The following is a 27,543-nucleotide window of genomic DNA, read 5'->3' on the forward strand; positions in this document are numbered from 1 at the left end:
AATTTGAATCCAAGATATAAGTTCAACTATAATAGAAGACGGTCGATAAGTGGAAAGTGTCAACTGTGAAAGAAGTGACACGACCACATCGTCGGTAGGCCCGCTTGTTATCACACTGTGAGCGTTCCCTCCGCCCGCGCTGTGTCGCTGTGTCGCGAGTCAGTCCGCATGCGCGCTTTTATCGATCACAGAACATACAAAGCATCAGAGATAGTGTCAAAAGTATCAAATGTCTGTGTGGATACCAGTGTAGGGAAGAGACCAGTTACATGACAGTGATTGTGATGGGTACACGGGCCTGGGTGTGGTGGCTGGTGGTGGGGGCCGCGTGCTCCCGGGAACTGGACCCCGGCTCGTGCGTCGCGCGTTTCGACGTCCAGCGAGATAAGATCATTCGCACGGAGGAGTCCCGGGAGATGGGGGCGAGGTATCTCTCCGAGCTCGACGTGGGCGCGCGGTCCGAGTGTCTGCGGCTCTGCTGTGAGACAGACTCCTGTGACGTCTTCGTCTTCGAAGAGAAGGTCGGCTGACGGTTACCATAAATACATCGTAAGGTTAATAAAAATAAAAAAAGAAAAAAAGATTAAATATCTGCATATAATTTCGATGTTAAGTGAGGGAAGTGTTTTACCTGAAATTATAGGGACAAAATATATTTAAGCATTATGGGTCCGATACAAATTAAATACGTATGCACATAGTAAGAGTATGTCAATTATATAGTTTGTAAATTTCAGAGTCCTGGCAGCTGCTACCTGTTCAGCTGCGGCCCGCCCGAGGACTTCCGCTGTAAGTTCACGGCTCACGGGAACTTCAGCAGCGGCGTGCTGGCCATCAGCCGCCGCCTCGCCGAGCTTCAGGACAGTGAGCGACTCGCAACGCACGAGAGAGAACTGGCCAACTTACGGTCTGTCTGCTTTGATTCACTCAGTCTCGAAGCATATCAATAAAACTGACTAGCTTAGTCTGAGCTCAAATAGTGAATTACATATTTTCTTACCAAATTATAAGACACTGTGTGGCCTGTGAGCATCACTCAGAGATGACGTTCGTATGTGACTGTTTCCAGGAACCCCACCAGCACGACACTGACCACGACCCTGGCGGCGCGCAGGACGGAGCCTCCGCCGCCCCAGCCGCCCCAGCCGCCCCAGTCGCCCACAGCTAGTTAATATTTAGTATAGATATTTTTAATTTCTATACCTAAAACTCTCGAAGAAATTTTTTAATCTCATATATAAGGAAAATATGTCTTGGATAAATTTTGTTTGTAAAAAATCTTTAAATAATGTTAAAATCCGGACCAAACCCCACGAGAACCTCCAGCACGTTCTGTTCGGATATCGCATTCTTTATTAATATGATCGGACATTTGTTTCCGACCTCAAGTTTTTAATCACGTCGCTTTGCCTTATGCTGAGTAGAATTCCCAAAATTATATGAATGAGTTTGTCCTGACCCGTTGCTGCTTCTCGGTGTAGGTTCATATTATTTGTTTTATTGTTTAACAGAAAATTTCCGACAAAAATGTTAAGACCAACGATATGACTGTGATATGTTATAATGTCTTTACGTCCCTGTCACTTGTATGAGAGGTCGCTCCGACTCCGGCGCTGGGTCTCATTATTGACGTCGCTCCACATCAACTTTTTTCACGCTCCGCATATATTAACCACTCGCACCCCGAACGGAAAGTGATGGCCGTCAGTTCGACTCTCCATACATGACCATTGTCCAACGTTGAAAGTAAAGTAAAGCTCGTTGTGTGTGTCTCTGGAAGGACCCTGCAGTCGCTACCAGTTCGAGTGTCGTCGCGGCGGCGAGTGTATCGCCGTGTACAACGCCTGCGACGGCGTGCCGCAGTGCGCGGACGGCAGTGACGAGGCGCCCGAGCTGGACTGTCCTACGTCACCTCCGCCTCCGTCACCGCCGGCGTCTCCCCTGCCGCCCGCTCCGCGTATGCCGCTCTCGCCGCCCTCCACGACCTTAGCCTCGGTCGTCAGCAGACCGCCGCCGCCGCCCCTCACACAGGTAGCAGACTAATCTTAGTTAGACCTTTACACGCGGACCGGCTCTATAACTGCTGGAACCTACTCGGTGACTGAATCAGGACAAACCTCAACAGTTCCTGTGAACTGTCTCAGACCCAAAACCGACCTTTGCTTTATTTTTCTCGACAGTCACTGCTAGTTTTTATGTAATTTACAATTTTATTTAAATAAACGTATTGGTGTTCATTTATTATCTCATGCTAGATAATATTTATTTTGTTTAAAAAAAGTATCGACATTCGTTTATAACGAAACAATAGTAATTCAGATTTCAGATCTATAATATTCAAATAAATATTTATAATGACGTTTACAAATATTTACCTCAGTAAATATAATTTAAAGGTTGAAATATCGTTTTCCAGATCAAATTAAATATAGATGAATTGACATCAAGCATGATGTCAAGCGATCGCTTCGTTATTCTGAAAATTATAATGAGTTAGATCACTTTTTAAACACGCGATTCTTCTTCACGTGACTTCACACTTAACATTTATCAGACGGGTGAGGAACACTTCTCTTCGGTCACACTAGACAGTTTCGCGACAACGTATCACCATCAATTTAAATGTCATGTTTTGAGGACGATCCTCTCCGTCCACTGGCTCCCTCCACTTGTTCGCAGCTGTGCGCTGATCATGTTTCAGAACAGTTCTTGTAATGAAGAAAGTTCTCATTCACATCGGAAATCGCAAGGATACACAAGTTTCCTCGTTTCCTGATTTGTGTCGTACGTTCCACGTTTCCTTTCAAGTTTAATAAATATAAAACACCTTATATATTTCTACAAATTTTTAAAGACAAAATAATTTTAAAATTTTCAAGAAAACTGATTTGGCAATTTTTTTTTAGAGATGATTCTCGGTCGTATTAAAGAAATAGCAAAATTTAAGCATATTTAAGATATTATAGTAAATTTCAATGCTTATAGTTTTAAAAACTACTTTAAGTGCGGAAGTAGAAAATATTAGTAAACGATCGTTGATATGCAACTATTGGACCAATATTTTTCGAGCGCCGTCCCCCTGATTTCTTCCTTTGCTGAATGGACGTGATAGACAGTTCGATACTACGACTACCAAGTATCCATATCCTTCACCGGACATTTAACACGAGTAACAAGCATCACTCACAGTCACGCCTCTTATTCCACACTCCCTAACTCAGTTCCTTGGAAGGTCTCGCTGACTCCAGCTCGACTCCTTGAACTCTTTGATCTGATGGTAATCCTCGTACTAATTCATCAGACACATTCAGTACATTCATAACTTAATAAAAGAAAAGCTTAAAGCTTTATAAAGTATTCGGGGAACGAAATTACTCTGGGTCTTTTTTTACCAAAATCTTTTCGTACCATTACACCGGACTTAGAAGATGAGGTCACCTTTAGTCACTTTTTGTTGCAAAAGTTGAGAGGTAATAAAGTAATACACACGTGCAGGCTCTATCAGACAACCGGTTCACGGGGGTCGTGCCGGCAGAGGGCGACTTGCTCGACGGAGCGGAGTCCTGGCCGAGGCGACTGGCGCAGGCTCAGCCGCATCGATACGCGGGGGGTAAGGAGCGGGCCGAGTACACGATATTATTTTGTATTCGAGAATTGCAAACAAACATATCATGTGCTGGCAGGCGGGGCGGCCGGAGCGGGCGGATCGCACATCTTCAGTCACAAAGGCGGACTGCTCCAAGAGAGCTCCTTCGACCCGGCGCTGCCTCCCGCCTGGCCGCGCCGGCCCTGGACTCCGCAGCTGACGGCTCCGGGTACACACAATTAATTTCTTGTTCTTTTTAGTTGTGTCATTGGCCATTTCTGGTCCTTACAGACACAGTAAAAGGAATGTAGCACTTGGACAGGCAAATATTAGTTGAAATTAAATGTTTTAGTTTCAGACATGGAGTCGGAGCGCGCGTGGGGCGGGTACGGACGCGAATGGCCCGACGTGGAGCCCCGACGAGCTTGGCCCGTGTCGCGGCCAGAGACCGTCAGTTATTGATGACTACACACATACAAAACAATATAATTTGGCTCGAGACAACTCATTGCTCCTTGTACACAGTACTGTATAGACAGCGTGATATTCTGATGTCACTAATATCAAGTCCACAAGCGGAAAGCGTTCCTTTCATGATTTCAAGAAAGATTTTGTGTCATTACCCGAATGAAATCTGTGTCTAATGCGGACACTGAAGTATTTATTTAATCCATTGTTTTTTTTCCTTTTCAGGACGTACAAATGTATTTATCTTCTAAAACTATGCCGGAAATGCCCATGATATATTCGAGTCAACAGCAGACGCTACGGGACGGACCCAAAAAAGGCTTCGAGATAAGGAACAAAAACGCATTGGATTTCCCGAGCGAGCCTCCGCCGCGCCGTCTGCCCCCCTCCACGCTCGACCTGAGAGAGGAGAACAGGCCTATAGTCTTAGAAAACACGACGAAGAAGAAGCTTCTAAAAGAAAAGGTGATCGCTGACTCCGCAACTCCTCCGGTCGGGTCGACACGTTGTACATTCACTCTAGAATAATACGAAACGGGATAAAATAAAATGTCAGCTATAATGAGCAAGAAATATATATTTTATAGGAGGTGGATTTAAACAACGAACATCAAAATGTAGTAGCTGGCCGCGTCCCGGCTCCGAGCGGCGCGGAGGCTGCGAGGGCCGCGGGGGGCGGCGGGAGTGCGGGGGTCGCGAGGGAGCCCGCCGCACTGCAGGCTCGCACGCGCTGGGCCAACGACGAGCACGACGGTCTCAGCGAGCACCCTCCCGCCGCCGTGCTGCTGCTGGTTCTCGGTACAGCGCCTCCCCAGCAACTTCCCTCACCGCCCTCTGGCCGCTCCCCCTCACCCCCTCCCCTGTGTTCCAGGCTCGCTGATGACGGCCTGCCTGGCGGGCCTGGCCGTGTGCCGCGCGCGAGCCTCCCGCCGCCGCCGCCGCTCTCACCCGCGCCTGGCGCTGGACGCCGATTACCTCGTCAACGGCATGTACCTGTAGCGGCTCGAGGCCTGGGGAGGTCGGGGAGCTGGGATCGCAGCTGTAGACTTTCGTTATATACGTTAATATTAATTCACTAAGAATATATTGCAGCCGACGACGTTGAGTGTTCATTTTGAATAACATTTTCATATTTAAATTGAATATAAACTTGTGTTGCTATTTTGTCAAACAGTGAGTCCATCGAGCTGTGCCATTTCATTTTCTTACCTGTTTCATGTATAAGAAACGGTCGGCTGTAGGTGATGGTACAACTCGCCTCGCCGACAGACAGGATCGTCTCTTCTTCACAAGGACGACATCCGTTTGTTGAAAAATTTAAAATCCCTGATATGACGGAGTGTGGTGATATTAAGTCATAAGTATTTTATTTTAGTTGATGGAATGTAAAACATTGAATGTATGTATTAGCGGCAGGGGATGCTCGAGATAGTTATTTAACTGTCCGTCCGCTTGTTTTACTAACTGAAGACGTTTACTAAATGAAGTAACGGCGGGCAATCGATTCTTTAGAAGCATATTAGTGTGCTGTTATCTGTGGGACCTCACTTATGTTTATGGTACGGCCGAAATTATATTTTTTTTTGAAATTGGTAAAAATGAATTAAGGTCAAAGATGTTTTCATTAATAAATGACTTATAAGAAAAGCTTTTAACAGTTATATAAAGTTTTTCTGGGCACATCTTTTATTGTAGTTAAAATTATCGCTGTCAGTCAATCTGTCAAAAATTACTTTTTTCAATGGATTTCTTAAAGGATTCATTAATCGATTATTTTATATCGACACCCATTTGCCAAGAGGGATTTGTGGTAGTCACTCATTCAACGTCTTTATTAAGAGCAAAATAAGGCTGTCGTTGTTATGGAAATATTAATCAATTCGCTTCCGCTAACTTATACATTCAACGAAGGCGGCAAAATGTGCTCTTAAACATGTAAATAACTATAATGTTAACTATTTATGTACATATACGGATAGACAAAAATTGCCATCACTAAAATCATTCAGGGACTTACTATATTTATAAGTACATATAATATATATATAGGTATTTTGTAATAAAACCTTCATCTATTTAAACATATTGTTTCATTTGCTTCAATGCTTTCTCATTATTATAACCGGTTTTCATAATAAATAAACTTTAATCAACATTCTCACAACCTTAATATTACCTACGTCAGTAACTGGCTCCGGCCGTCTCCTGCCTCCCTTTAGGTTAAACTTTAGATTAATGTTATCTTCCGAAGAGTGTGGAGATGAATCAACAACATAATATAGTTAAGGAGTTGAATGATATGAGTTCAACACCAGATCCATGAAACCCAGCTAGTCCATGTGGGTCTTGAAGACGTTGGAACCTGGAACCGTCACGGGCGGACTGTTCGTCCGCCTTCCGATGTACATTACGAGCTAGGGTCTCTCTCTCTGTGTCTTAATCTACCATGCTGTGATAAATATTTTTTTATATAAGTACCATCTTATCGTCTGCGTTTACGTCTCTCTAAACAGTTGTTACCTTAATCCGCCCAATAACCTATATATTATAACTAATATAATATTTACATAAATTATTACTCCGACAGATCCTCCAAACTAACGAGTTTAGTTAGTTTCCAAAACAATGAAACATTAGTTCGTCATTAATTTCTTTTTATTTTATAATTTCGTTGACCTCTTACAATAGATAGAAAATATGTATTACAATCTGAAAGTCTAGCCAGGACTACCATCGGGCATGAGAACCCTCGCCTGTCATCACCGGAGAGTCACACTTGTATCAGAAACCTTTATGACTGTCAGCTAGCTACGGCTGGTAAGACAGAAAACGGTCGCAACACTAATTTCTTTTTACCGGCGCCTTAGGCAAAGATTCATCCTATGGTTTACAGAACAGTTAAGATATTCGAGAGCTGTGATCGACTCGCCTGGAGACAAGTAGTATCCGCCAGAAGAGGTTTGCAGAGGTTTAGGAAAAGCGGCATCTTATTTCTGACGTCATTGATTGCTGTAAGACATCAGCGAACATAAAAAACAAGTCTGTAGCACGTCATCAATATCAATATATGTACTTGATGTTTTCGTCAAGCTGCTATTTGTTTGACCATCACAAGCTAGAATTTTGTGCTAAGAAAATAAAAAAAGGAGCTCCATGTGTAAATGATGATGAGTATGAATATTCCCTTAACGTATCGGGAACACGATAAGATGTGAGAGAATGTTAGGTATTTTAGTCTGAACCCATCAATGCATTATTTATTTCGTTTTTTAAAATTTTAACAGAAACTTACCTCTTATATACAATGTACTTATAAAGTTACATAATTTAACATTGAAATATACCTAGAACCGAGTTTGATTTAACTGTAGGTCGCTTTTTACTGGAAACGTTCTTAAAAACTATCGGTTACGGAAATCGGTAAATGTATTATCTTGCAAATAAATGTGCAGCAGAAAGCATCCTTAGTTCAACATTCTTATATTGAGTTGTTATGCGTATAGAGTCCCATCAAATTTAACCAAATAAAAACAATGAAGTCACGATAATTCGGATCGATCGGAAATGTAGTATGATAGTTCAACATACCATTATATGTGACAAAAAAAAATCCCTAACCATCATACTTTAAAAAATTGCTCAGGGTCAAAAGTCGTAAAAATCGAAAGAGGTGAAACAAAAACTCGTAAATTACCTACCGTTTATACGATATACCAAACAATTCAAAAAACAAAAGGTGATTCAATAGTCATGATAAGCTCACGTACCCACGCCACCTGAACAAAGATTTTAAGTCATTCAAATCCAGAAAAAGGTCATGACTCATGACCAACGGATTTCGTATTCTTCTCTCTATAGTCTATACTCGTATATGGAGCACCTTATATACATATTTCAGAAAACAGTATTCAGACATATTTTTATCATACAATTATCTAAACTTGTCTCAGCTTTGTTTTTAGTAAATCTGACGTCTTTGCTGAAAACGGCGAGAAATTTATTTTGTGATCTTCGACTGATTCTTTTTGAGATTTGATTCATAACAATGCTATAAACAATCATAGCAAATCCAGCTGAGGGCGGATTGTCTGGATTCTAAGGTTACAATAGAATATGTGTTGCTTGTCAACTCCACACTAAAACAATGTATAAAATATTTATTATATTTGTGTTTGATAGATTGAGCAAAGTTTTGATAATTTGTAAATATCACAATTAATCATGTTTAAATAAAATAGTGGTAAATAAAAATCAAGGATCGATGATCAACATTTTATTAAATTATTATTTTTATAATCACTCATTCATCACTCATAATTTGTCTGTCATTTTGTAATTCGTGTTGTCAACCTCGCCACTTAAATCTAAAGTTTTATTCTGAAATATATCTGAAGACGACTTCACCAACTACCAGCAGTAATTGGAATCGATCAGATAGTACACAGTAGAGTGTAGCGTCTCGTGTGAAGTGTGTGGTGTAGACGCATCCGGATATCAATGAGTATTTCAAAATAACTAGAAGGAACTAGAACCAAGGACATGTCCGGTGTAACCTGAAGGTTAACATCTATGCAGTTATCACAAACAATATACTATTGTTAACTTTAACCGAGTCCCAAAAAATGTCTGAATGAGAATCGTCAGCTGGAACGTAGCCAACGGTGCGACGACATGTTTGTATATAAAGTTATGTGACGAATACAATATAGGTACATGAATCTGAACTTTCGGCTTTTAATAATATAATTCACAACGTACGTTTACATTCACATAAAATCCCAGCGGCACCTCTGGACTCTGGTCATTCCGAGGTTGTTTGTTTTAGGAACAGACTACACCCATCACACCTGTTCACACGTTATTTCTTTAATTTTTTTCTCTGGCCTTAGTAAATATACTATTTAAATAATCTAAGTCAGAAACATTAAAAAATAAATGTGAGGAACATTTAGAATTCTCTTAGAAATCCATAACATTAAGGCACTGCATGTGATACTATACATATAATATTATATAAAAAAGCAGACATCCGCCAGTGAGGATGCTTCACTAACAGTGACACCCATAACAGGCATCGGCCGAGATGCAAATATACAAACATCTGACATTTAAATAAATCTGTGGGAGTCAATGACCTCCAACACTAGCCACAACACATTGATATGAGATGAGGTCATCCTGATACTGTTAGGATTTACATTTTATACAACTTCTTACTACTGACTTATGCAACGATTGGTCATGAGGGGTATAAGACATTAGCAACAATTGAAATCACAATGTCAGTACAGGAATACTACTTACTTACTATCAGTGTATATTATTGAACCACTGAGGCTGTTGGAGACTTCTCTTACAATGACACATCTAAATCCAATTGGCTATACATATAACACGATCAGATCAGACAGATGACGTGCGCAGGAACAGATGCAGTAAAAATAAGCAGAGAAAAATTTAAAATGGAGTATTATGTTGCTTCATCCGTGAACGTAACATTGATATCAAATTTTATTATATACAATTGAATTCTACATTTAATGAGGCTTCACGTGTAGTTCACATTAAAGGCACTTCATACTCCTCCAGGACTTAACCTCAAAGTGATCCTTTGAGAAGTTTGCATGTCAAACGTTGTATTCTTATTTTGGTAAAAATGATAGACATGAACAAAATATTAAATCCAGTTCAGGCACAGAGGCATCAGTTAATGTTAAAGGTGGAAGTAAAAGTGAAAAACATTATCACATCATAGTTGTGTTACTCTACAAACAAATATAATATATCATGTATGATTAAGTCTATTTTGTGTGCTCTGTGTGTCACTGGATATCGACTCATATAAAATTGTCTCAATTTTTTCATAGACCGAGATCACAAAACTCACACACACAGCCTACAACCTCCAGGCGACCAGTGAGGCCGCGCGTCAGGGCAGGCGCGGTCCGTGCGCCAGGCGGCAGTTCTCGAGGTAGAGGTCCTTGACCAAAAGGTCGGCGGCCGCGAGTCGCGCGTGGAGCCTGTGAGCCGCCCGCTCTGCCCGCCCAGCACGAGCCCGCAGCGCCCCCGCCTCCCTCCACACGGCCGCCCGCCATCGAGCCGCCGCCGCACCGCCGCACACGCAGGATGCGCCTTCGGCCGCCTCCAGCCGCCGGTGAAGTCTGCGCAGCTCCTCCGACTGGAAAAATCGTCTTCTGATCAGTGAAAGCCCCTCATCCGTCGCACCCGAGGCGTCGTCTCCGTCGACTCACCTTAGCGGCGAGCTCGGCCTCATGAGTCCTGCGGTAGGTGTCGAACTCGTCCTGCAGCTGGTTGACCTGCAGCTCGAGCTGATCTCTTTCGTCGATGGTGGGTAGCGGCGCGGGCGCGAACTGTCTCTCGTAGTCCGCGATGCGCGCCGCGAGGTCCGCCAGCCTCTCATCCCCGGCGCGCTGCTCCTCCGCGAATGCCTCCCGTTCCTCCTCCAACTTGTCACTCCAGTATTCCTCGCATTTTTCGTATTCCGTTTTCATTTGCTCTAAACTTGTCTCCAGTTCCCTGCAAATAGTAATTTCTACATTATTCGACCCTCTCGATGACCTGGCGTATATTTCATAGTGTCATTACTTTACGACGTTCGTTAGACTATCTTTTTCCACGCGATGATCGTGCTCGAGGTCCGCGAGTGTCTTCTTCAGAGCCTCCACCTCCTGGACGCTCTCGAGGTCAGTCTGGGCCCCTTCGTCGTCCCTCTCCGTCACGTGATTATGTCCTATCGTGTCTGCGCCTTCATATCTTGAGCTTCTTAACGCTTCCCGGAAAGTCGCAGCGGTTTTCGCAATATGGTCGCACGAGGCGCAGCTGTTCCCGTCTCCAACTGATATTTCTCGTATATTAGTCAGAAACGTCATCAACTTCTCTATTATTTCCTGGGCATCTTTCTTATCAAAAGATTGCAGCGAGAGGTCACACACCTGGAAAGTAAAAATATCGTAAACCGTACTGCGGATCGTCGAATGCGGTAGGCTGTAAGTGTAAGCAATCCTCGCACATCAGGCAACGAGTCCGGCGCCTGCGCATCCACCTCGTCCCGCCAGCAGCGCGCGGCTCCTTCCCTCGCCAACCTCGTGGCCCCCGCCACCTCGAGCGCTGCGCCGAGCTCGTCGCAGCGGTCCCTCAGGCGAGCTCGCTCCTCCCTCGATTCTCTTAAGCGAGTCTCGAGCTCGTCCCTAGCGATTTCCTCCCGCGACGCCCTCTCTGCGTCACGCTCCTCGGCCCGCCGCAATTCCTCTTGCAGCCTACTCTGCTCGCGCTCCGCGTGTTCACACCGAGCCTCTGCAGCCGCAGCACGCTCCTATGAGGCAGATGGTTAGGATTATTATCATTACCGTGGTCTGCTCGACTTCGACCTGGCAAAATCATGACTATTTCGCACGATTGTACACCTGATATTCTTCGATGCGTTCTTGAAGTGAAGTTATTTCGTCCCGAAGACGAATCTCTGTATCCGCCCGACGCGCTGCTTCCTCCTCTAGAGCGACTCTCGCTACAGCGGCTCGCTCCCTCTCGACCCCGGCTTCGGCGGCCGCAACGCGAACGGCCTCGGCGTGTCGGGCCTCCATTTGACGCAGCCTCGACTTCAGCTCGGCTTCGATGCGATCGTGATTCTCGTCCACGTCCTGTGCTAGCAGCCTGGCACGTCGGTTTGCTTCACCGAGGTCTTCACGGAGTTTGTCCCGTTCACCACGAGCGACTTCCAAGAGTCGCCCGACAGATTCTAGACGTATACGTGATAGTGAATATGCGGCTAGCGGCAAACGTGAGTCCGTTTGCGAGGAGTTTGCTCGTAACTCATCGTCGAGCACGTGTTCGAGAGACTGCAACCGTAATGCGGCTTCTCCGAAACCTAGCTCTAATAATAACCCCATCGGTTTTCGGACACCAGCTCGTTTCCAGGTCTCTACGACTGTATCACTCGAGACAATGTCAGAATCTGATTTAGAATCACCTTCCACAATACCTCCATCTAGAGACGTTTCAATGGAAGTCGTAAGCGAGGCGTTCAGTCGATCGAAGAACTCGCCCACCGTCACCTCATTCTCATCGGAGGCTGCAAAGACGCGGTCGACTAGAAACCGGTCGACTCCATGCATGTCGAGTCCCCGGCACAGGGCGAGAGCTCGATCTCGGTCGACGCGTTGCTCGTGGTCTAGTTCCAGACCAGTCACGTCGTCCTCGCGACTCTCCATCGCAGACGAGCTCCTCTTGCACCTCATACGTCGCCTCGCCCGCACACTGTCGAGACGAGATTCCGACGCCACCCGAGGACGCGGTGTGTCTTCCGCGGTGACGCGATGAGGCCGTGATCGTCTCCCGTACCTCTCCGAACCGAAAGCGAATTTAGCACCCACCTCTCTTGAGTCGTCGTCGCTCTGGGCCGGGCTCGGGGTCTTGGGGACGACACTCTCCTTACTCGAGCAGTTCTCTTGGCGTCTTATGGGATCTTTATCTAGGACGGAGAGCAACCCGTTGCGGAATTGTGAAAATGTGATACGGTCGCTCTGTCGGTCAAAGAGAGTGTCCACGAGCGCCGCGCCGCGATCTTCAAGCTGTAAAGAGTCACAGAGCTGAAGTACTGCTGACCTTTTTAAGGCTTCCTCGTTATCTATGTCGAAGGTTTTGAACACACTATACAGCTGTTGTTCGTAGCGATTCATAGGACTATCCATAGTTTCTCAATTCTAAGAACACACACTCCAACTGAATGAGCATTTATGGTATTACATTATTAAAATACAATCACATGTTGCATTTTAATAAAAATAACATATATAAAGACACGGGTATATTTAGTATTGAAGCTGTCACTTGAAGTTACTCTTAATAATTTGCATATTTCTCTCTTTGTTGTCATTGGACATTGACATTTGACATGCTAACGCCATGTGTCATTGATATAACCAGAGTACAAAACCTCAAATTAAATTATTCCTCACTAATATGAAAATAAGAAATCTATAAATGAAATGCAGTAGCGTATTAAAATGTATTATTTAAAGAAAAGATTTACAGAACCACTACACTTGTGCTACGAGATTCCATCCGCATCTAAAATGTTATGAATATCTAATATGCTTATATTAAAGATTGAAATAACCATTAAGTATTGACTAATATTTCAATAATTTTATCAAAAATTAAGAGTATATATTAATAATAATAAATTTTGTACATCTGTTGTGTTGTTCAATTAATATTGCTGTATAACACTCATCCAAATAAGAAAAACAACCAAATATCTTAATTTAATATAAATAAGGCACTCTACATATTCACTTATAATCAAAAATACCTAAATGCTTGAAGTCTGATGTTATTTTAATATTTTTCTACTTTGAAAGGTTCGTGAGTATGTGTGTGTTTGTATATTGACTTACATTAAAAGTAGCGAATGAATTTTATTAAATTTTGTTTATAAATTATGAATTGGAATAGACAATAGCCTGATTCTATAAAACTCTAAAAGCTAAAACTATACCTGGAGTTACCTTCAAACATAAGTGCGAAATGTTTTAATTAATATTTTAACTTTTTAATTTTCATAATTTTTTTGGACATAATTTAAAAAATTCTTAAAACAACCGTTGCTTTATAAAAACAATTGTTAAAATATGTTAATACAATTCCAATAATAATTCATGACAACTTTATTTAGTTGTAATTTTTTGAGTACATTAATATTTTTCTTGTTGTTGTTTGTTTAAAATATGGTTTTCATTCGTGCAAAATATTTTTCTTAGAAGCTTAATTTTGTTGTATCAAATCAGCCGCTGTCAGTATATGCAATACTATTGTTGTTGTATGCAATAGACTACAGTAGAACCGAATCTAGCGTGTCTGTATGCATCAAGTACTTAACAATAAATCGATAAGTTGACCTTGTTCATATTGTGTTATTATGTAGGTGGCGTACCTGCTAACAACGCAGATCTGGAACTCTCGTAACGTATTAGCAAATTTCTGATTGCGAGAACATTTTTAACTTCAGTAAAACAGTACAGTGTTGAAGCTCTGAAAAGCTCTCGTTTGAAATTCAAGTTTACCGATCAAGTTTCGCCATGGTTTTAAAAAAAATTAAATCTAGGGGCTGGGAAATTAAAATTCAATCAATGCTGCTCCAGAAATTGATTGATGAAGAAAATGAAAATAAAAAGTGTCACAAAAGGAAGATCATATCAGGAATTGTTCTTTGTGTATTTCTGTGTTTTCTCATAACAGGGGCTATTATTTATGTAGTTATAAAAGAATCATGGCAGGTAACTGATCCTGCGACTAAAGAAGTTTATTTGAATATCTCCAATGTGGAAGATGACAAAGCTGTGGTATCATGCTACTACACTATGCCCAGCTCCATAAGTTCCACTGAATTATTGCCCTCTGACATTCATTCACATCTCTGTACTCATATAAATGTAGCATTTGCTCGGATAATAAATAAGGAAATTTACTTGGATAATGCTCAGCGCAGAATTATGTCTGAAGTTGTGAATTTGAAAAAGAAAAATCCAAACCTAAAAGTCCTGTTGTCAATTGGTGGTGCAGGAGCTCAAGATGGCTTCTCCGATATGGTTGTCAATCATACATCAAGGAAAATATTTATCAAATCTGTGAAACATACTCTCCAAAATTACACCCTAGATGGTATTGATCTGGATTGGGAGTTCCCTGCTGTTAAGGACTCTCAGAATAAATTGAATAAGAGAGAAAAACAACATTTTTCTCAACTTCTGAGAGAAATCAGAGCAGAGTATGTGAGAGAAAGGAAAGACTACCTGTTGACGGTGGCAGTGGCCGCTCAACAGATTATTGTGGAAGCTGCTTATGATGTGGATCAAATTAACATGTATGTTGATTATGCTAACATTATGACATACGACTTCCACTACTACACTCAGTTCACACCCTTCACCGGGTTCAATGCTCCATTATTTGCACGAGCAAATGAACAACTGTACATGGCCACTCTGAATATTAACTACACTGTTGAAATGTATAAAAACAAAGGACTGGACGTTAGCAAGATCGTGGTCGGGATACCGACATATGGACATTCCTTTACTCTTGTTAATGAAAATAACACTAATGTAGCAAGCCCCTCATCTGGCTTTGGAGAGCTGGGAAGTTTAGGATTCGTAAACTTTCCAGATATCTGCACATTCATAAATACTCATGAGAATGATAATCTCGTAATGAAGAGGGATCCAAATGCGAAAGTTCCATATTTCTCTAGGAATTCCGAGTGGGTGTCTTACGACGACACCGACAGTGTTATTGAAAAAGCAAAATTCATTAGAAAGCAAAAATTAAGAGGTGCTATGATATATTCGTTAAATGCCGACGATTACAGGGGTGTCTGCCACGAGTTATACGGACAGGAGAAGTTCCCTCTCTCCGAATCCGTCAGGGAGACCCTCAAAGATTAGTGACAGCGGCGATGGATGATTCCCTTTGAGTTACCTTCTTTTTCCTGGACACATAAGTGATTTTGTACATGGTACAGGATCTCATGGTACGAGAGGTCGGGCTGGAGTGGCTAGCGGCGGTCGACTGGTGGCCGGCGTCATGTCGATGACGGTGGCGGGCGCCCACGCGGGCGGCGCGCCTCTACTGCTGGCGCTGCTCAGCCGGACAGAACCGCACGCACTACATACATACCGCACTTTTACCATTAGAAAAACACTTGAACCGTTCCACCAGCCCGAGTGGGGGTTTCCACTCCACCGGCTGCACTACCGTGAATCGAAGGCGGCTCATCGACGCTGTTTTAATTGAACGAGTGTCTAATTATGAAAGCTTCTTCTTCGTAATGACAGTTATTCTAATTCCTACGATCTCTAACAGTAGTACTAGAGTAGATTATTCGGATGTTAACGTTTGTAATTATTATTGTTGTTTATTTATATCGCGTGTAGTCATTTTAGTGGCTGTGAAGTCATAATTTAATGTTTATTTGTGTATAGATTAGGTACTTATAAAAGTACTATATGTGGAATCTTAATATACTTTCAAACTTTTAATAGATATAATGACATTAATAAAATTATTTATTGTCCTTTAAACTTCCGCTATGTAATGTGAACATATCGCAGACATCCCAGTTCTTTACTAGAATAGCATCGTTGATGTAGAATTTAAATTATTGTAGAATGTAAAATAATATATCGAACATAATAAATGATAACATATGAAGTTTTGAGGTTTTATTTTATTGACGCGCACGTATGAAGTCAAAAAGATACGTTGAAATAAAATTCTGATTTCTTCCTGTCTTATATGTCATGTACGCACTCATTTAATGTGAATAGTAAATACGCAAAACATGTAGGTCCGTAGCTGGTTGACATTGACCATGCCAGCCCACTCACGGCTCCAAGGATACATAGACCATACTATTTAATTTACATTTATACATTCACATTTGAGAACAATTAAACTAGTATTTTTTTTTTTAGAAAGCTAAAACGGAAGATTAGGAATTTAGCTATGACAAAAAGCTATCAAACCATGGAAGGATTCTAATTTGTAAGTGACATTACTCGTTAGGTAATATGCATGTCTATAGTAACTAGCAAAAAGCTCTTTTTAATTCATACGACATTTTAAAACTAAATTATAAGGACTTAAGTAGGTCACAGATATTTTTAGGAGTTTTGTTTCGTTGGAAACAGATTGTGTATATTAGGAGATTTATGATTTAATTGCGTTTTGGGTTTGAAAGTAAAACATCACTTAAAAATAGGAAGCTCTTTAATATGGCACTACCTTAAAGTACCTATCTAGTCATTATTATCTATTTTCGATACATCGATATCCGACAAGGCAACGATCAACACTACTACAACACATTACACAGCACCTGTTGCGATTCAGAGATTACTTTAGATTCCTTCAAAATATTATTCGAGTACTGTCTTCGCAGGTCGTGACATGGAATGCACTCAAATAGAAATTAATAATAGTTACTAGGGACCTGCAACTTAAAATTGAGACGTAACAATTCTTTGACTAATGATATGTTCATTTGGGAAAAGATATTTGTTACCAAGGCCTTCCGATTAGCTTCAGCCAGCGACAGTTTCCATCGACGACTTGACCACCGACCAATACCGATATCACACGATTTACAACACAGAGAACATATTGTCCGTTCCGGATGCGATCTACCACCACCCCACTGATTCGCCAGTCTGCCACAGTCACTCATCGCATCGTAGTTGCATGTAAACCTATTCATTTGCATTCAACTCGTTGGCTACAGTAACCGAAATATATATTGTAGCTACCACAATAAGGTCAACATGCACATTTCTGTTTTCTGCAAGATTTTAGAGTCTTGGAACATAGTGCTTCTAGACACAATAAACTAACTGAACCTCGCAGTAATCTATTACTGAAAACCATAATGTACTGCATATAAATGTACTCAGTGTCACAAACAAAAAAATATAAGTGGCTAAGATACGGTCGCTGTGACCAGTGGAACATCAGACATATTGAATAAATAACAAGCAGCACTTACAGATGTCGATCCTTAAACAATAACTTTAATGTTAACATGCAGTTACAAAGTATAAGACGAGATAAAAAACTTAATAACATAACTTAACAATAAACTAAGAGTATTGAAGACAACACAGTTCAATGAGTCTACAGATTATATAAGACATAGAGGAGAGAGAGCACTTCTGAGTATTAAGTAATAAATGCAATAATTGTGTTTTGCTTCTATTGAAGAAGATTGGGACTTAGAAACAACATTATAGGAATCCAAGAAAGATAATGATGTTTGATGTTCAGGATATATTGGAATGTATTTACAACATAACAGAGAAGGCAGGAAGGTGTGAGCGAGCCACCAACAGCGGGAAGCACTGCCGGTGTACAAACGTTACTTACAATAACCCCTAACACAGCTAATATTGTAGATTTTGCACAAAATGTAAATTCATTGTATCACAAACTATATGTATATATATAATATATAGTCCATCCTTGCATATTATATAATCGAGTATCTAAATATTAGGATATGGCAACTTAACAACTTATTGTCTACTGGAATATTTATCGACTAACATTGTGGAGTGCATTCGGCACCTCAGCATGCACACACACGCCACACTGTGCGACTCCTTCAGAGGAGTATGAGAACAACATCGGTATCCTATGTGGAGTTTGCTCCCTGGATTCCGCTACACTTAAACATCTAACTGACTAAACTTTAAAGGAGCCCTCAGAGGGCTATGAGTAACCTGCATAATTCAATCTTTTCATTAAATATATAACTCAATAATTTCATTGCATTAAACAAACAATTGTTCACACTATTCTGCTCTTAGAAGTCTAATTTCACAAAATCATCAAGAGCCTGTAACAGTAAATTGCTTAAATTATCTGATATATTGTTATGGCAGGACGGTTTCCTTGACTGTGTCTAAGATTGTAGTTTAGAAGCAGCGACCCTACAACCTGATATGTGTAAACTCTACAAAGTCTAATGTTTTCTTCGTTTTAGTTTTCTACTAGTTTGTAACTGCTATTGCCCTAACGTGTCTAAATATTATTAGCCAATATAATCAACATGTATAATGACTGTAGGGGCAGCCAGTGAGAAGAGCAATGCTACGTTTGCAACCAGTGGAACATGAGGCTGTGCACAGTCTGGTAGTCCAATTCCATGTTAGGTGAACTCAAAAACTCTTTCAGATCGAGGGTTATATCACCAGAGAGCGCGGTCTCCTTCAACTCAGCAGCGCTATGAGCCGAGTTGTCATCAGATGCACAGTCGGACAGACCGGGGTCTCGCCACTTGTCGTCGTAGCTGAGATGGCAGAGCGTCGGCGGTTCGTCTCCCTCACTGAGCTCCTCATCCACGGACACAGCTCTTGACTTGCTACGACTCGACTCGTTGTCCGCATTGTCACGGATTCCTTCGTGTTGTCTCCGAGCGTTTTTGAGAGCCCGATATCTTCGTGACCTCTCACGTTGCAGCCGACGTTTCCTTTCATCTGCACGTTCTAGCTCCTCTGGCGTTTTCTTTGTTGCATTCTTTCCGAAAAAATACCGCATGAAAGATTCATCACAGTTTCTTTTTGACAAATAACTAGCCATTAACTTGTAATAGTACTGATTATCCATGTTTCTTGTAATTTAGTGTTATATACAATAAACTTAACAAAAATATCCAGAAATTCTGGAAGTTGCGAAATAAAAATAATAAGAACGTTACTGTCGCTAATCTGACGTCATTTGACATTTCCAGTTTATTAGTCACAACTCACAGAGTAATAATTTGAAACTGGTTTTTTCATGGACTAGGAATAATTAATTTAAGTAAGAAATTCTTTTATTTAATATTTTACCTTTAAAAAGAAATTATTAATTTATTTTTAAGTAACAGGTTTCTGGTTGTCAATTATGCAGATTTATGAATTATTTCATTAGCCACCTTGTTTATAAAACTGGTACCACAAATAAATTTTCACATTTAATTAATACACAATTTTCCTATTATGTAGAAAAATAAAGTTAAAGGCGAAAAGGAACAATTAAATGATTAAGAAAAATCAGTTCTCACCTTTGTAACAGTATTAAATATTAAAATGTTTAACATATGTTATAAATTTTGTTTATATATCACAATAAGTTTATAGTATATCATAGTTATATATGTAAGTTGTATGTGTTGGTATTGAGTCGATCCACAACAGTTTACTTGACTTCTTTGTGAAACTCTCGTCAGTGTTGCCAACATGTGAGGTCGCAGGAGTTCTAACTTCAGTTTAATAGCTTGGAGTCCTTGAGGTCGCTTTTAAAAAGATGTACTTGTTAAAGAATGAACCAAGAGCTTGTTTTGTTCCATAAAAAAAAGTATGGATCGATAAAGCTTTTGGTATTGATAATGTTTGTTAAAGGCACACAAAAAAGCTATAATATTTAAAATACATTTTTATTAAAAATATTAAAAAAGGTTTTCGTAGTTAATACCCGTGAAGTCGTTCATTAATTGCTTTAAAAGTATGTAACATTTTCTTTGATTTTCTTCTCTCTTTAGGTTTACACTTGGGTTTCTAGACTATAATAACTATATTGCCCATGTAGGAATCACAAACGCTAACAAAAATTTCCGAAAAAGATGGAAGGATATTCAAGATTTTAAGAAAGTGTGGGTTAATAACAGTGCTCCTTCTATATTGTTATAGTAAATTTTTTTAATAGCCGTCCTTATCAAAGACTTCACCACGTATCGATCGAAATTTAAAGACGATTCATCACAGATCACCCAAGAGTCAAAGTCGAGTCGGGTCGTGTGGACGGTCATCAGAAGACCGGGATGTCCGTCCTCTTGACGGCGGAGAGACCGTCGTCCCACGTGAGGAGTACGCTGAAGGTGAGGTACAGCGCCATGGCCGATAGCATATGCCACAGGTCGTGCGAGTCGTAGAACTGCAGCACCGAGCACTCGTGATTGCGGTGACGAGACAGCGCCGGGGACGACGACCAGTCCGTGGATCCAGACAGAAAGAAGTACAGCGCAGGGACCCAGGCTGCCGCCGCGCCCGCCAGCAGCACCCACGCGTACCAACGCAGACGCTCACCGTGAGCCAGCTTCATGCCAAGGTAGCAACACATGTGCACCAGCGCGTTGCCGAGGAGAATCTGCAGCATGTGACCCGCGAAGTCGCGTTTGTGCTGCAGCAACCTGAGGAGAGACGACAATATGAAAAACACGGACGAGGGGAGGAGACACGAAAAGCGGCGTAAGAAGAACCTACCCGTATATGGCTAGCAGCCAGTTGAGTGCGTTGGCGATGAGAAGCAGGACCAGGCGAGTGACGTATCGTGGACGACGCAGCTCGGACGTGGCCGCCGCCAACGACTGCTTCTCTAGAAGATGCAACAAGTCACCGGGTCAGTCGAGTTAGAAGGCTAGGATATAACACAACGAGCGAAGAGAACGATCGAAGCGGTAGGACGGTAGGGTGTAATGGTCACCGAGGCGGAACTGTCCGACGTAGTAGATACGGAGAGACAGCAGCAGGAACGTGAACACGTGGATCACCGTGAACAGACCGTAGAAGATGGGTCCTCCGCCGAGCACGCCCCATACGACTGTACGAGGACAAGCACATCACATGTTATATATTACTGAGAGGGAAGAGCGTCTCGCGACTGGATCTATCGCGTGCGTTATGTTCAGTCACCGAGGGCTATCAGCACGGCGAGCACGCCGAAGGTGGCGTGTGCACGAGCGTTCACGTCGGGGTGTCGGGACTGGTAGATCTTCACCATCATTAGCACCGCCAGCACGTACATGAAGGCCGTGTCTGGAGGCGGACAGAGAGAGCGGTTAGAGACTCGGACAGAGTCAGAGAGAACAGACGGTACAGATCACACTACACTCCCCCTGCCCCTTACCGAACTGGAAATTGAGTCCGTTGGGACACACGTGGTAGGAGGCGGAGAGCACGCCCACCACCATCATTCCGGCCCCCAAAGCCGACAGCAGCCCGTAGTGCGCCGGGATGCCGTATTCCTGGTAGAACGGTTACAAATGTTAAATAACGCTAACTGAGATCTGTGGGGTTATTAAAATTATCGTCACAAGATTTAGTGTCGTGTAGATAGTGAGATGAAGATTTCGAAGAAGACGTGTTTATATTGTAAATGACACAATTAGGGGTATCGCTACCTGATGTCTGGGGCGTCTCTTCCGTCTCAGTCGACGGCGGCGCACCTGCACCATGAACAGCGCCCCAAGCAGCAAGTACCCCAGGTTGGAGAACACGTGGTTGAAGTCGGAGAGAGCGCCGGCGCGGTGAGCGCAAAGGAAGTTGTAGTAGCAGATGTCCAACGACCCCGAGACGTTCAAGATCTGGCGAAGAGAAGAAGAAAGGAAAACGTGTGAAAGTAACGCCGGTTGAGGCGGCGTTCAGGCAGCGGGCTTACGATCTGGAAGGCGGCGATGAACTGTATGACGGGCAGCGCGTAGAACACGGCCACCGTGGACAGCATGGAAAGGTAGCGATCCGAGCGGGCCCGGAGCGTGCGGCCCCCGCGCCGAGCCAGCGCCGCTAGGTGCAGCCTAGCCGGGAGACCGAACGGACCCTGGGAATCAGTGAAGAGTTATAGGGACAGGCTAGTCGCAAGTGGCCGGCTGCTGCGGGAGCCTCAATACCTGCTCCTCGGCGGTGACGGCCGGAGCCGGCTGAGGTCCGTCGGTGACTGTACCAGCGTTAGCGCCTTGTTCCCCCTGGGTCCGCACGTCCGGCCCCGGACCCGACCTTGGCTCGGTGCCGGATCCCGGGACGGTGTTGGTCGTCACCGAGTCGTTGATCTCTTCCTCGTCGGAGTCGCTCGCGTCGCTGCTATCGAATGTAGCGTCTGAAGTGTTTCGTGGTTAGATATTGAAAGGTTGGATTTACTTTATGAATACCCGTGCTGCAGTCATCTTATGGAATACTAATAAAATGTTTAAAAGGGCATTAGAATATTTTTTAACAAACATCACAATGTAACTATATAAGTTATAATGAATGTTTAAAATTTACCGCCATTTAGATAAGACATTGTAGTAAAATCCTAGAGTATAACAAAAAATTCAAAATAATAAGAACGAAGTAAATGACCTTCATACATCAGGACCTACTTTAAAATGTTCTAGATGCAGTAGCGCGACATCTGTTTATCTACTGAGCATCTGACTAGTGACAAAATGTGACCAATTTCGTTACATGGAAAGTCGATGTTATCACATTCTGATATACTGACCGGAGAGGCGGCGGCGAGGCTCCCGGCCCGCGCCCTCCGACTGGCCCTCCGCTCTCTCCACCGCTGTAAGAGTGAACACTTTAGAGAGATCTAAGGCTGAGACGAAGCGGGACGGACTGCCCGGGGAGTGGGAAGGACGGAGACTCACCGCTGGTGTCCGGGGAAGAAGCCAACACGGCGCGAGGAGACACCACGCGGGCGAAGGGAGCCCAGCGCTGAGCGGCCACGAGCGCACCGAAAAGCACGTAGAAACTGAGGAACAGGCCCAGGGTTGACACTGACGCCACCAGGTACTGCGTGCGGCTCAGCGCCGGCTGTGGAGTATAGGCGACAACGTGGCAGGGAGAGGAAATAACATACTACCTCGAGGGGCGCTGGAGTCGCTGGCGAGATGGTCAGTTAGATATACCGATTCTAACCTCTACAGCGATCGTGAGGTCTTTGCGCCGTTGTTCGCCACGCGTCACGACTCTTCGCCCCTTGAACACCTCCTCGAATAACCAGTCGGAGCCGTCATCGTTGACTCCACCCCCGCACGGCTGATCCGTATCCCGCACTAAGGACACTACGTAGAACCCCCGAGGGAAGTCTGCGCGCTGGAAACGGAGGATCCCTATCAGGAAATGGTCCGGTCAGGGTGGTTTGGCTAGTCCGAACTGGTCGGTCGCTGAGACACTCACCAGGAGCTGCACACTGCTCGATCGCAGCATGGTCATACGGAGCCCCACCACAGACACCTCCGGCAGAGACTGAGCTATTGGACACTGGAAGGTGTGTAGTGATCATAACAATAAACGTATTTTTTTAATATCGTGTGCAAAATTATTAATAACTAGTCTGAACATAAAAAATGTTAGTTTTGCACTTTTATTTTTTTCAACTTTTAAATTATTTTGTATATGGAACACTTATAATATTCTAAAAACTTCTTTCGATTTTGTGTCTTTTAAAATATTTTTTAATTATCAGATTACAATATAAAATGGGGTGTTCAAGAAAATAGGATTGCACTTATCGCGATTCCAGACACTTCAAATCTTTCTATCCACAGACACTACCTACAACACTTCGGCTCTATATAACCAGAAATAATAGGGCGGCTGCGTGATGGTAGAAATACAAAAGCTATTAAAGACAGAATTTCTCGAAACTCCATTGAGAAGCAAAAAATTCCTCGAAAACAGTACCTAAATCCATAGATTTTTTGAAAAACAGTTAAAGGCCTGTACAAGGCCATATCGAATAGAATATACTTTTTTGCTGAGACTTTAATAAATATGTAGGAGTCAATTTTAATATAACATTACTTCAGTCACAAATGCATTTTCATTAGTAAAAGGACGTATGGCTAAACTAGGTAGTCATGAGTCCACGTCGACCGACTTACTTGGTACTGTTGGACGGAGATGGTAGCGCAGACGTCCGCCTCCGACGACAGGGTGAGGCGCACGCTGCTCTGACCTTCCGAGAACTCGTAGAACACCACCCGGGGAGAAGACTGGACGAAATATTTTGATAAAAGATCAACAGGACTGACACCGGACTTGAAAACTATCTTTGTTAGGATATCATTTCATGAAAATGTTTAGTTATTATATATATTAGTCACTAGAAGTATGTTATGAAAAAAGCAAGATTAGTATACGGCAGGTTTTTACTATGGTAGCGGTGAGGGTGAGCGGCCGCTGCAGGTGAAGTCTCCAGGCCGGGGGCAGAGACGCTCGCAACGACACACGTACCGGAGAAGAGCACGCACTCGATACATGCAGAAACAATTGACGGGGAGCAGACTCCACACCCTCGGCTGACAGAGAGACGGGAGAATATTCTTACTATTTCATATCACTACATTTTAAGAAATGGACTTTCACCAAAAAAAGTTTTAAAACTAATACTGACAACAAGCAGAGGTTTCGGGGTCATCGGCCGTGTCGTCTGGACAGAGCATGCGCTCCAACTCGAACAGCTGTCTGCCCTCAGACTCGAACGGCAGCTGCCAGGTTACCGCTCCTACGACGGTACGAATACATTACACACGAATCTCACAGACAATAGCCTACGCACTGGCATGATGTCACCGAGTGACCAAACGTTACAAGAAATACATGGGATGCAAGATTATACTGGCGAGGATAATAAGCACGATACAACTTAGTGTATCAAAACTCTGACAAGAGATGGAAAATTATAATCCTACTCGAATCTCACAAAAAACGCAATTTAAGAAGAGAGAACAAATAACGACAAAGAACGATAGAGTCCCTCAGAGCTACAATGGCGTTGACGAGGACGAACTTCAAATTAGGGAATCGAGCGCTGTTCGGTGTCTACAGAGGATTACATTCTCTTTCAGATGACCCAAACGAGAAAATCGGGTTTTATAATATTACCCCTACAGATAACCTAAAAAACATGTCTCCGGCGTAGGCTAGCGGCGTTAGTGGTGTTAGCCTACGATATAGAAGAAGTAATAACGTATGGCTGTCATTCGAAAAATTGACTAAGGAACTGACATGACACAGGAACCGACAACCAAGTGTGGACATAACTATTAGAAAAATTAAATTAAAAACGTGTAATAGAATTAGGTACACACAAAGGTCATACGTTGAAAAATTATTAACGTAGCAGAATACATCTGCCCAGGGAGGGGTGACTCTCACAATAACACAGGGAAAACGTGTTTAAACGGTATACAAGCCAAAAAGAATTTTATTCATATCGAAGATTTTTAGTAAATTATATTTCTACCGTTTTTTATTACTTTCTCTCTACATGTTCCCGACGTTTCAAGAACTTTTGAATGGCGATTGTTGAAGTTTCATTTAAAAACAACATTGCTTTTAAAATTAGATAATTTTAATGTAGTAGGTTGCAAAAAGGAGTGCCTTAAATGTTCGCATAGGTTTTTATACACAAACACACAGGTGATTTATCATATAGTACATACAAATATTTGATAGACATACAACGAGAGGTTGGACGGGACGGGATTATATGGGGGTTGGAGAGTAAGCAGCGACTAGATCTGCTCCCGCTCACTCTGGCTGGGAGAGTCCCCACGGTTGACTCGGTCCAGACGACTCTCGATAGATGGCGTTGCGACCGAGACATGAACAGTCCGCGAACACTCGTTCCTGTTGAGTTATGCTTTGAGGTAATGTGTCTTAGTGAGGATATTACAATGCGGGTACAGCTGCTCCATGGTATATACAGGGATTATTTGAATATATGAAGTGCACGGAGTGAGTTTTATCAGGAATAAAGAGATAGAACGACGGGTGAGAAGTGAAAAAAGAATAAAAAACGAAATAGCTGAGATAGTTGCCAGTGTAGACCTACAGAAGTGGAGGCGGACACGCCCGGAATACTCTGTTAGAAATGAAAATATACCTGTTCGCATTCATGACACAGTTGAGCCAGGTCAGACGGTCGTACAGGGAGTTATGTTTATTAATATTGCTAGGACTCGCCTGTTCGTTGCCTGGCGGTGACCAGCACAGGATGCGAGCCGTCCCCTCCCTCCACCTGCACCCACACCGTGCTGGGGATAGGACCCACGCCGGCCTCGCCCTCGGGCTGTAACAACAGAGGATCTCACGTGCTTGTCTGGAGAGCACCCTGCTCGAATGCCGCGGGCTCACCTGTGTCAACTCCAGTATATATTCTATGGTGGCGTTCAGCTGCAGCACGTGCACCTCGTTGTAGGTCAATCTGTCGGCACCCAAGTGTAGGTCTTACTTTAGCGTACAAACAGACACAGGTTTACCGATTACGAGGTGAGCGAACTCACAATTTTTAACTCTGTTACTGCGAATCTTTCATACATTGAAAATAACAAATATTGTGACATTTGACGGCCGCCAGGATGCGCTTTTCGGACGTGGACTCCTCAAACAAGTCTGGGAATTTTGGATTTAACATAAGAATGTGTGAGAAGTGTGATTTTTATCTATTAACGAGTCCGCGAAACCTTGACCTCACCGACTCGATAGTGAGCGCCTCTAAAACCGACCGCGAGCGTTCTCGTTATCGTAAATTTCGGTCAAACAGATTCGTAAGAGGAAATAGCACTAAATAGCACGTCACGCGAATATTGAAATATGATATAAAAGTCAATCGGAGCCGTATCTGCCTTACCGCATCTGCAGGACGGTGACGGGCGCCGGCTCGGCTCTGGCGGCCACCACGCAACACCAAACCAGGAGCGACCACCACATGACACGCACTCACACACGGACACGGTACACGACACACATGAACCGCACTAGACGGAACGTCGACCAAAACAAGGAAAACGACCTGCGGCCGAGGAGATACCCGCGAGGATTACGACCTGGCCGACTGACGACTGACCGACGGGAGGGGAGGGGGGGCTAGGGGAGGGGATAAGGAACCTTATCAGGACGGGTATCAAGATATCGACGTATCGACGTACGGCTACTCATCGATAACACCTCACTAATGTAGTACAAACACACTGATAGAGGAACGGTCGCTTATCAGATCGTGTCACTCGGCAGGTTCCGCCGGGCCCTGGGCCGTGATGCACGAGCGGAGCCGCCAGGAGTACGAGCCCCGGGATGTGGGTCAGCCTCCCCCCCCCCCCCGCCGTCCCGGCCGCGGCACTTCGATAACGTATCTCTGTCATGACTGACCGCACGGAATCGTTTCCTTAT

At 43.2% G+C, this 27,543-nt stretch overlaps 4 protein-coding genes across 6 annotated transcripts; 2 read left to right on the plus strand and 2 right to left on the minus strand.

Moving 5' to 3' along the window:
- Nucleotides 1-123: 123 nt before the first annotated feature.
- Nucleotides 124-5,271, plus strand: LOC116768794 (uncharacterized). The gene is made up of 10 exons (XM_032659628.2): nucleotides 124-521; nucleotides 738-907; nucleotides 1,070-1,167; nucleotides 1,781-2,031; nucleotides 3,496-3,610; nucleotides 3,684-3,815; nucleotides 3,939-4,036; nucleotides 4,280-4,519; nucleotides 4,642-4,852; nucleotides 4,926-5,271. Exons 1-10 carry the CDS (start codon nucleotides 270-272, stop codon nucleotides 5,051-5,053), a joined length of 1,695 nt encoding a protein of 564 aa, XP_032515519.2. The 5' UTR covers nucleotides 124-269; the 3' UTR covers nucleotides 5,054-5,271.
- A 3,041-nt stretch (nucleotides 5,272-8,312) lies between these two features.
- On the minus strand, nucleotides 8,313-13,607 carry LOC116768421 (blastoderm-specific protein 25D). Its single transcript, XM_032659133.2, has 5 exons — nucleotides 11,479-13,607; nucleotides 11,085-11,387; nucleotides 10,661-11,007; nucleotides 10,306-10,591; nucleotides 8,313-10,232 (listed from the first exon to the last, which is right to left on the minus strand). Exons 1-5 carry the CDS (start codon nucleotides 12,760-12,762, stop codon nucleotides 9,984-9,986), a joined length of 2,469 nt encoding a protein of 822 aa, XP_032515024.2. The 5' UTR covers nucleotides 12,763-13,607; the 3' UTR covers nucleotides 8,313-9,983.
- A 283-nt stretch (nucleotides 13,608-13,890) lies between these two features.
- LOC116768438 (chitinase-3-like protein 1) lies at nucleotides 13,891-16,282 on the plus strand. Its single transcript, XM_032659164.2, has one exon. It carries the CDS (start codon nucleotides 14,152-14,154, stop codon nucleotides 15,514-15,516), a length of 1,365 nt encoding a protein of 454 aa, XP_032515055.2. The 5' UTR covers nucleotides 13,891-14,151; the 3' UTR covers nucleotides 15,517-16,282.
- Nucleotides 16,283-20,026: 3,744 nt separating this feature from the next.
- Nucleotides 20,027-27,421, minus strand: LOC116768331 (SID1 transmembrane family member 2-like). Of its 3 annotated transcripts, none has more exons than XM_061524869.1 (18): nucleotides 27,005-27,418; nucleotides 26,509-26,578; nucleotides 26,338-26,443; nucleotides 24,764-24,874; nucleotides 24,523-24,668; nucleotides 24,252-24,362; nucleotides 23,545-23,628; nucleotides 23,284-23,460; nucleotides 23,013-23,178; nucleotides 22,865-22,942; nucleotides 22,272-22,477; nucleotides 22,043-22,201; nucleotides 21,786-21,968; nucleotides 21,512-21,629; nucleotides 21,298-21,420; nucleotides 21,089-21,205; nucleotides 20,869-20,980; nucleotides 20,027-20,795 (listed from the first exon to the last, which is right to left on the minus strand). In XM_061524869.1, exons 1-18 carry the CDS (start codon nucleotides 27,082-27,084, stop codon nucleotides 20,414-20,416), a joined length of 2,529 nt encoding a protein of 842 aa, XP_061380853.1. In that variant the 5' UTR covers nucleotides 27,085-27,418; the 3' UTR covers nucleotides 20,027-20,413. The 3 variants fall into 3 exon arrangements, with proteins under 3 accessions (XP_061380853.1, XP_032514912.2, XP_061380857.1); XM_032659021.2 differs by having other exon boundaries at nucleotides 22,865-22,927; nucleotides 27,005-27,415; XM_061524873.1 differs by lacking the exons at nucleotides 24,523-24,668; nucleotides 24,764-24,874 and having other exon boundaries at nucleotides 23,284-23,477; nucleotides 27,005-27,421.
- Between the last annotated feature and the right edge of the window lie 122 nt (nucleotides 27,422-27,543).

The sequence above is a fragment of the Danaus plexippus genome, chromosome 4 (genome assembly GCF_018135715.1).
Source record: "Danaus plexippus chromosome 4, MEX_DaPlex, whole genome shotgun sequence".
Classification (NCBI taxonomy): Eukaryota; Metazoa; Arthropoda; class Insecta; order Lepidoptera; family Nymphalidae; genus Danaus; species Danaus plexippus.

Bases quoted from the DNA above. Each gene is read 5' to 3' on its own strand.
- LOC116768794 (XM_032659628.2), top strand. From the start codon at position 270: ATGACAGTGATTGTGATGGGTACACGGGCCTGGGTGTGGTGGCTGGTG. The intron at 908-1,069 runs GTCTGTCTGCTT...GACTGTTTCCAG, and splicing joins AGAGAACTGGCCAACTTACG to GAACCCCACCAGCACGACAC. The intron at 4,853-4,925 runs GTACAGCGCCTC...CCTGTGTTCCAG, and splicing joins CGTGCTGCTGCTGGTTCTCG to GCTCGCTGATGACGGCCTGC.
- LOC116768421 (XM_032659133.2), bottom strand. From the start codon at position 12,762: ATGGATAGTCCTATGAATCGCTACGAACAACAGCTGTATAGTGTGTTC. The intron at 11,388-11,478 runs GTGTACAATCGT...TCTGCCTCATAG, and splicing joins AACGCATCGAAGAATATCAG to GAGCGTGCTGCGGCTGCAGA. The intron at 10,592-10,660 runs GTAATGACACTA...TACTATTTGCAG, and splicing joins AGTCTAACGAACGTCGTAAA to GGAACTGGAGACAAGTTTAG.
- LOC116768438 (XM_032659164.2), top strand. From the start codon at position 14,152: ATGGTTTTAAAAAAAATTAAATCTAGGGGCTGGGAAATTAAAATTCAA.
- LOC116768331 (XM_061524869.1), bottom strand. From the start codon at position 27,084: ATGTGGTGGTCGCTCCTGGTTTGGTGTTGCGTGGTGGCCGCCAGAGCC. The intron at 22,202-22,271 runs GTATTGAGGCTC...ACTGATTCCCAG, and splicing joins CCGTCACCGCCGAGGAGCAG to GGTCCGTTCGGTCTCCCGGC. The intron at 21,969-22,042 runs GTAAGCCCGCTG...TCTCTTCGCCAG, and splicing joins TCATCGCCGCCTTCCAGATC to ATCTTGAACGTCTCGGGGTC.